Source organism: Falco peregrinus, chromosome 3, assembly GCF_023634155.1.
Source record: "Falco peregrinus isolate bFalPer1 chromosome 3, bFalPer1.pri, whole genome shotgun sequence".
NCBI lineage: Eukaryota > Metazoa > Chordata > Aves > Falconiformes > Falconidae > Falco > Falco peregrinus.
In genome coordinates, this window is record NC_073723.1 from 93,563,147 (window position 1) to 93,571,764 (window position 8,618).

At 45.7% G+C, this 8,618-nt stretch overlaps 1 protein-coding gene across 4 annotated transcripts in view; it reads right to left on the reverse strand.

Moving 5' to 3' along the window:
- ECI2 (enoyl-CoA delta isomerase 2) overlaps positions 1 to 7,914 on the reverse strand; it is a 34,438-nt gene extending 26,524 nt beyond the window's left edge. Inside the window, exon 1 of one of the 4 annotated variants that reach the window (XM_055799665.1) lies at positions 7,797 to 7,914. In XM_055799665.1, the coding sequence (XP_055655640.1) occupies positions 7,797 to 7,858 (62 nt within the window). In that variant the 5' untranslated portion in view covers positions 7,859 to 7,914. Of the gene's footprint in view, positions 1 to 7,688; positions 7,711 to 7,796 lie in introns of those variants that run through there. The other 3 variants (XM_055799666.1, XM_055799667.1, XM_055799668.1) reach the window with 3 other exon arrangements.
- Positions 7,915 to 8,618: the final 704 nt, after the last annotated feature.

An 8,618-nucleotide genomic window follows, 5' to 3' on the forward strand; every position in this document is an offset into this window, starting at 1 on the left:
CTCCCCTCTGCCATTGCTCAATCACAGACTACGCTGGGACGAAGGGCAGGTACACACAGCCTCTGCCACAAGGAAAGAGGTTTATCTACAAGCTATCCTAGCTACAGATAAAACATGTGAAATATCAAGAATTACACTGGGACCTAAAGGGACAACTCCTGTGTGGCATCCTTCTCCAACCTAAGCTTATTTTTGGCAGAGCAATAAGATTACCAGGAGGAAAAACCACAAAAATGCCCAGCAAAAAAAGTGGGCTCTGGTGCAACAGAACATGACACTGTGAGCAGGTTAAAAGGACTCTACCATATTTAGATAGGAGGAGCTTTTCGTTCTGAGGGCTTTTTGTTTGGTTTTAAACATGGCTTTTCACTACCACGGTCAAAAAGCTAGCATGAACTATGTCATCAGATAGCACTCAGGGTAACATCGTGTTTACTTCTTTCTAAACCAACAAACACAGTGATAAATTTCCATTTAGTCTTCAATTAAAATAGACTTCATTCCCTGACTGGATCATAGAAGTCTCCTCTTGGATTACTCCACTTTATCAGAAAAAAGGTAGCTTTCATACACACAGCAAAACAACAACGTAACAAAACATTACACAGTAATCTCTGGATTTCAGCACAAATTATATCTGTCTACCTACTGAATTTACTGCTATCTACTGCTGTTATCCTTTCTGCAGGCGTTCAGGTGAACATGAAAAATTGGTACCTTATGAACAAAATAATGCAGTTATTAGCTCACTGATAATGCTTATGGTTTGATTTCTGTGGCTGGCTAACCTGCAGTTCTTAATGCTGCTTGTACTAAAAGCACTAGCTGATAAAATACTATTCTGACAATTGTAAGAGTGATTTTTTTTCTTTAGTATCATTGCTTTCAGTGATAAAAGACTACAGCCAGGATAATTTACAAAACAGGATGTTGGCAAGTTATCAAGTCGCTATGTGTTGATCACTGCCAGACCTCTCCAAAGCCAAAGAGCACCACTTTATTCAGTAACTTAAAGCCTGAGTTTTGATGGAAGGAAGAAGCCTTAACCAGAACCCATTCGAAGAGAGCTTTTGCTTCCTCTTTTCTGCTGGAGTATCTAGTACTGACTTGCCTGGCAACAGTTTCTGATTCTTTGAAATAAAGGACAGTTTAACAAGACCTTTCAAATCTTAGCTCACAGTTTTTGCTTTTTACTGATTACAGACTAAATTCTATTACACTGAACTTCAAGGGAACCTGAAAAAATGTCATGGTAATCAGTGAACTCATCACAATAGAAAGGCTCAATCATTTACTACATCAGAATAATAAAGAAACATCCAGTCTGAACTGAGTAGCAGTATATGATAGTTTTAGGTAGATTATTTAAATTATTATTTTAAAATAGAACAGTCATGAAATAGGAAAAAAATCACAAATATTCTTATGCTGAATCACAGAATGATCAGGGTTGGAAGGGACCTCTGGAGATTACCTAGTCCAACACCCTGCTAAAGCAGGTTTTCCTAGAGCAGGTTGCACAGAGTTGCATCCACGTGGGTTTTGAAGGTCTCCAGCAAAGGAGACTCCACAGCCTCTTTAGGCAGAATACAACAATAAATGGAAAAAAAAGAAGAGGCTGACATTAACTGCTTCACTCTCCTGTACATGTTCACTCCAACAAGGGTAACTACAAGTGAAACGTCTGGGGTCTACTCTAGCATTACTATAAATGGAGGTTACTTGTAAACAAGGTTCATTACAGTGAATTAAGTCTGCATCTCAAGCCCAGGTAGGAAGACATGGTTTGCACTATGAATTCTGAATTCCTGACATTCAAGTGTCTTTCGTTGCTTCAAACATGCAACATTCCAGAAATGTGGCTAGAAATAAACAGACGAATTTCCATCCTAATGAGGACCGCTATATGCAAGAATGAAGTATAGCTTGCTTGCTCTCTTAGCTAGATCGTAGTTGCAGACACAACTTAATCTGCTCAGGGGGAGAAGTACATGGGAAGAGAGCAATAAGTAGCTTCTTCAAACGGTACTATCCAAAGACAGTACCTTCTACCCTAGCAAAAACTCAAAATTAATTTCTAGCACCATAATAAAAAGACCACAAACCAAACATTTGTAAAAGTATTTATATTCTCCTCGAGAAACTTGTAACTAACTTCTGCTGGGGAGAGAAATCTTAAAAAGCAAGGGCAGAAAGAAACTGTGTAGCTCATCAAGTGGGAGCTACCGGAGAGCCCACTTTGGAGAGGATGGCTGTTCAAGCCTAGCAAAATTCAACAATGAACAGTTAACCACCACCTTATTTGCATTCACATTATCAGATTCTTTTGAACTCCACAGCAAAGCTGCTGCAGAACCACCTAGAGATCACTGAATTCAGCAGGCAAAGCTGACAAGGTTCCACTGGCTTCTATGATCAGCTGCTTCAAAGCACATGAACTACAACAGAAAGCTCTGTTCCATGCCAATCCATCTTCAAGGCTTCCAGACATTAGCTGTGAACTGTCAGATCCAGCTCCACTACATACAGTTGGTGAGCTTGCTGCTCTGGATTTTGTTTTGTTGGTTTTAACTGCTGTGTGTATTGCTGCTCAAAACGGTTTAAGGTGGTGTTTAAATAAGGACATATGTTTATTAAAATGCTTTTCTGGACAACTGTTCAATCATTTCACCACTACCTTTTGTCTTTTAAGTTGTATTGGTCAAACAGGATGTAGTAACTCATGCAATTAATGTTAGTCAATTTGCAAGAAAAAGCAGCCCATTAAGAGATTTGTTCCTTTTCCATTGACTAGTTTGCCTCAGTATTCAAAGGACAGTGGATGAGTTTAATGGCTCTGTGGAAAAAGAGAAATTCAAGATTAATTGGTGGTATGAATACCATTTCTGAAAGACTATGAAAATTACCTTACAGTCACGATGTTCAGGGAGGCTCATTTTACCACTATTTTGAAAAAAGTTACTGCAAAAGTCAAAATAGGCAAGATTTCAAGAAAGAATATGAGGTGAGTTTTTAATATTTTTTTAATATGAAATTATTACAACTTAAAAAGGTAAAGGAAATGTGACAAGCTGTCTAAACTTTTTATTGACCTGCACCAAGACAGAAAAGACTAAAAAGAAAGAAAAAAGAAAAGGTTCAAAATCAAGGCAGTTATGTGCTCTGCTTGCTTTTCTGGTGATCAGGCAAGGATCTGTGGTTCACAGTCAAGGCTGGGCAAGACAACCTGGCTCACAAACTAACTAGAACTAGAGGCTTGACCTACCCAAGGGAAGTTTGAAAAAATAAGCACAATTAACTTGAGCAGGAGGAGCACAGCAGAGTACCTGCGACTGACAGAATCCAGCATAAGCCAAGGAGAGCTGATAAATAAAAGCCTGTCACAGAAAAGGAAATGTTGGCTGGCTGATAGGAATAGCAAACAGCTGAGCAAGGCAAGCTAGTGCAGCCTGAGACACAGCATCAAGAGGCATGACTTAAGAGACATGAAAACCAAAACACAAGAGCGCATGTTAAGACAGCGAGTAAAAAGCGTACTCCACAGTGCCTCCCTGGTGTAGGATCAGGGTATGCATTTTGTGCTGTGGATAAAACACAACCCTGTACATGGACACATTTCCTCTGTCAACATGTCAGGATGTGTTCCCACCCAGCTGCTAGTGAGCAGGCAAGTTGGTGGGCACATGTTCAGGAGGCTGCGGGACACCTGCTGCCTATGCCACGCAAAGAGCAGAAGGGAAACCATATCCAACTCAGACAAGACGTAACATCTGGGCAAGAGTTTCAGTCATAAAAGCAACTTCTACTGTCAGCACCAGAGGTTTTGGTACGGCCCACAGAAGACCCAGGAGTGTGAGCAAACAGGGTCTTTAAGAATATAGTCTGATACATGACTTGAGAGCAACACTACAAAAATCCAGTCCTTCTTGTAAAAAGGGATTGGATTAGGGGTGACAGCAAACAGCAGAGGAGAGAAGGAAAGCAGCTGCTGCAATACAGAAATAGGGCCTGGCGGCAGGAAAGTGGGTGAGAAGTGAAGATTTGCTCAGCTGGCACGAGAATATCAGAGCAAAGCTATTGAAATTTGTGTGCCCATATCCAACCACAGCTATCTGAATAGAATTGACAGAAAGGACCAGACATTTCCCAATACAGAGTTACAAGGCAGACTCCCTCTGAGGTAGATTAGCACCCTGTGGCCAAACCTGGAAAAAAGGAATGGGACAGAAGAAGGGATACCACCAAACTCACTGGTCATCTCCAGGATGACAGCAGCCTCAAAGAGATTTTACACAAGGCAAGGTTCGCATGCATTTGGGGTGTACCAACATCTGCAATTAACCCCAAATGCAGGAAAGTTTATCGCATATCTGTAGATAGGCAGGAGACAGTGTCTACATCCTTCTCACATACTAAAAACAAGCAAACAAAACCCCATGATACAGCCAACAGACTGTTAACAGCAATAAAGAAGTATCTTCAGGGAATGACCTGGAATACTGAGCCTCTTTTCACTGAGAGGCCCCAGACCATTACTGTGATGAAGCCAGAAATAATCTCTCAGCTGCAAGTGATCAGTTCTTCCTCCACCCTCAACAGAGGAGTTTCTTCCTAACAAGCACAGTTCCAGGGCAAAGACAAACACCCTGTGCCTCTTCCCAGGACCTTACATCCGACTGGCCTAGTGGAAGGGAAGGCAGAAAAGAGCTGGAAGGTCCGCAGTCAGAGACAAGAAAAGGAAGAGATGGAAGGTTTACAAAGTCCTGCTTTGCCACACATCTATCAAAGGGCCCTTGATTTAATGACCAACGCATACAACTGCTCTACCAATTAAAGGATAAGCAGTTCAGGGAGCAGGTTCAATTAATTCCCACACAGAACTAGAAAAGGGCTGCAGACACTGAATAAAGGCTGTTGCATATTGTGGTGGGACTCAACAGCACCCGAGCTCCTGTTGTGTGGGTGGGCTGTAGACATGCAGATGTCATGAGGTGATGCAGGGAAGACAAGAATAGATTTGGGACACTGCTCACGAGCCAATACGGAAGTGAACTCACACCCTTAAGACTGCTGCCTCACAAATGGAACAGCAGATACCGTAGTAAAGACAGATCTACCGCAAGCAGTAAGTATTCCAGGCACAGACAAAAGCTAACAAGGCTAAGCCAAGAGCTTAACAGAAAATTAGCAATTTTCTAATTCGCTTCATTTAAAGACCAGCACTTAATAGCACTCCTCTGAAAAAGACCCTTCCGAGATGCTGAGAAATAGAGGAGCTCATAGGGAAACTGGTCTTTGATAAGATCTGACCTCCTTTAAAGTTGCAGAGATAACTAGTAAGGAACACACGAGGATGTTAGGGTGGGACTATGTTTCTGTCAGTCTGGACCAGGTGAGCACCCTTGGACCAAGTCTCTAAGTTGTTGCCAACTCCATTCCCCTGATTTGTGCTGCCGAGCTGTCCTGGCACAAAGGAGTTGGATCCCTTCTAGATTACATAAAATTGGTAGATGTCCTAGAGCTGCTAATAAGTGTTCAGTGCTGGGATCATACTACAACTAGCCTGAAGGAAACCTCCAAACCAAGGATAGCGTGGATACAGGTTTCCCAGTAGCAAGCATTCTGCACCCAGTGGCCCAACGTGCCACAAACACAGAGCTGTGAGCCCTCTGATCTCAAACAGCTGAATGCAAAGACTGTTGGGTGGGTACAGCCCCAGTAAGACTCACCTGAATGTGCATTTGTGTCAGCATCCCCCCTGTCAGCCAAATTCAAACTTGGAAAAATAACATACTGCAACAGGGCAGGACAAAAAGTGGGCATGTGGGAGAAGAGCCTATGGAACCCACTACATGTCTGAAAGGATTAGGAATGTCCTGCTTAGAAAAGAAAAAAAAATAAAACAACAAAAACTCACAACACCACCAACAAAGAGGAATTCTTGCATTCTGTCCTTATATGAGTATTCCTCTCCCAAGGATATGCCTCTCTTTTGAATTTAGATTACAAAAAAAGCTTCCTAAATTCATTGGCACAGCAAGGCTACCAGTATCTTTGATACAATTCCACTAGTATACTGCTGATATAGAAAATAAAGTCCACCTGCCTGGTGTGCCACCATTGGGAAAATGGCACCATTTTCCCGTGTTATATCTGATCATATAGTAAAAACATTAACTCATTGTTGGTTTATGATCTTATTTCACATACAGAATATTGCCACTTCAAATACATCCAACTCCACTAGCCTAATGATGTCCAGCAGGCCAGTCTTTTATGTGTTTTCCCATTCGGAACCACTTTCCCTCCCTCTTGTTGTAACAACTTAGGTATATGAAATTAATATTATCTGTAGAAGGCTTGCCTCAAGAGTTCTTTTTTTGAAATGAGGGCAGAAATCACCCTGATCACACGGTTTGCTTTCTCCTTGTTTCTTCCTGTATCTTAAGATGTTCATGTACATACTTCAAATAATTTCTCACAAAGCTTTGGGAGAAAAGTATTATGATTTAATGTACAAATAACTACAGTTTTCTGGTCAAGATGCACTCATATCTAATGGAGGTACTTGAATACCTGAGTAAAAGCATTTCACTTCTGAAAGTATGTACTATTAACAGTCAAATATGCATGTTGTTAATAACCAGAGTATCACAAGCCTTTTATCTATTGGTATGATGATGCCTGTTTCACCACTGTGTTTAGGAACCTGCTTACCAAGTACAATTAACAAACAAACACTTGCTTTTCTTTGAGTATTTAAGCTATTTTTGACAGAAAGGAAATTCTACAAACTGACATACTTTGCAATTCTTACTCAGACACAAGCAATTTTACAGCAGAATTTCCAATTTAACCACTTTCATCACAATTTCAACCCTGCAATTCCAAGTCTACTTGCAAGCCAAGCCATCCTTCCTGCCTCGCACAGCCCAGCTGATGCTGAAGGTGCACAGATGCTGCAGCACACGCTACTGCATGTGACACTATTTGAAAACAGCTTAAAAGCAGTATGTAATAAAGCCACACCACAGGAGATACTACATCACTATTTGGAAGTTGGAGCAGTCTTAGCAAGAAACCTTAGTTAGCTGGACACAATTAAACTTGTTTTTGTGGGACTGACGAGGTAGGGGTGGAAATCCCAAGCAAGCATGGAACCACACAGTCTCCTCCACATTTTGGTACAGTTTCAGATGCCATACCTCAGGCCTAACCAACATTTCTTCGGTGGTTAAACAATTGCCTCAGGAGACAGAAAGATGAGGGTATAAGCCCTGTTTGCGGAAGGCACCCGGTGCGTGTTTCCCACTCCCACGCCGTGTTCAAACACTTCAGAGGTGGCTGGTAAGTGGAAGCGCCCCCAGCTCAAGCAGAAAGCGATCTCGCTCGTCTTAGGGTGAAGGCAACGTCTGTCCTGCGCCTTAACCCCTACGTATGGGCCACAGGGAGCGAGCTAACCCGGCTCACCAAGCGGCACGGGCGGACAGCACCCGGCCCCCGCGCCAGGCGCCGGCAGGGGGGAGATGGGGCGGCACCGGCCCGAGGTAACGGCTGGCCCTGCCGCCGGCCCTGCCGCGCTCACAGCCCCGGCCTCCCCCGCGCCCCGGCCGCTGTGAGGGGGCCCCGCAGGAGCCGGACGGCTGCAGGAGGGGAAGGCGGCCCAGGGCCCGCCGCCGGCGGCTCACCCGGGAGTGCGGCGGGCAGACGGCGGCTCGCAGAGCGGTCCCTCCCCAGGGCAGGACGGCGCCGGGTCTCCTAGCCGCTGGGACGGCGCGCGGGCGATCGGGGCTCACCTGATTTCGCGGAGCGGCCGCCAGCACAACCTCCGAGCGAAGGTCAGCGCCGGGGCCGCCATGATACGGGGAGCGAGGGCGGGAGGAGGAGGAGACGGCAAACTCCGCCCCGCCGGAGCCGCCGCGCCCTGGGGTGAGGCGGTGGCCGCCGCCCACTGCCGCCCTGGGGAGGTCACTGCGGGCGGTGCCGCGGGGCGGCCGGGGCGGGAGCTGTGACGCGGTGGCGCGGGCGGGGCCGGGCGGTGCGCCTGCTCTCGGTTCGCGGCGGGACGCCCCGCTGGGAGCCGCACGCCGGGAAGCGGGCTGTGGGGTCAGGAACGTGGCTGTCGTGCGAGTGGCCGGCTAGCCACGGCCGCCAGGGGGGTGTGCGGAAAACGAACGGAGGTGAAGCCAGAACCCCTCCGTGGGGAGAAGCCGTGGGCTGAGCTCAGCCCCCCCGAGGCGCCTGGTAGCGGACGTCACGTTGTTAGTCAGGGCCGTTACTTGGTGGTCTGTCTGTTTGTGCATGCTGCGTAGGTCTGTAACATGTTCGCGTTGTTGTTGTTCCACACGGAGCACCTGGCGGGCAGCTGGGCAGCCCCGCGGCCGTTACCTCAGCGGGGTGGGCGGTGGGTAAAGGCGCGATAAACGCCAGCGTCTGCCCCGGCTAACCTCAAAAATACCGCTCTTTACTGGTAAGCTCGTGCTCTTTCAGCTTCAGCTCCTGAGGGTGTATTTCATTTCTTCTTGCCGATACTTCTGCCCTGTGAAATTCGGTTAGGTGCTGGGAAGACCTTCACGATTTGAATGCTCTGCTCTGTCAGTCTCCTTTCAAAACGCATC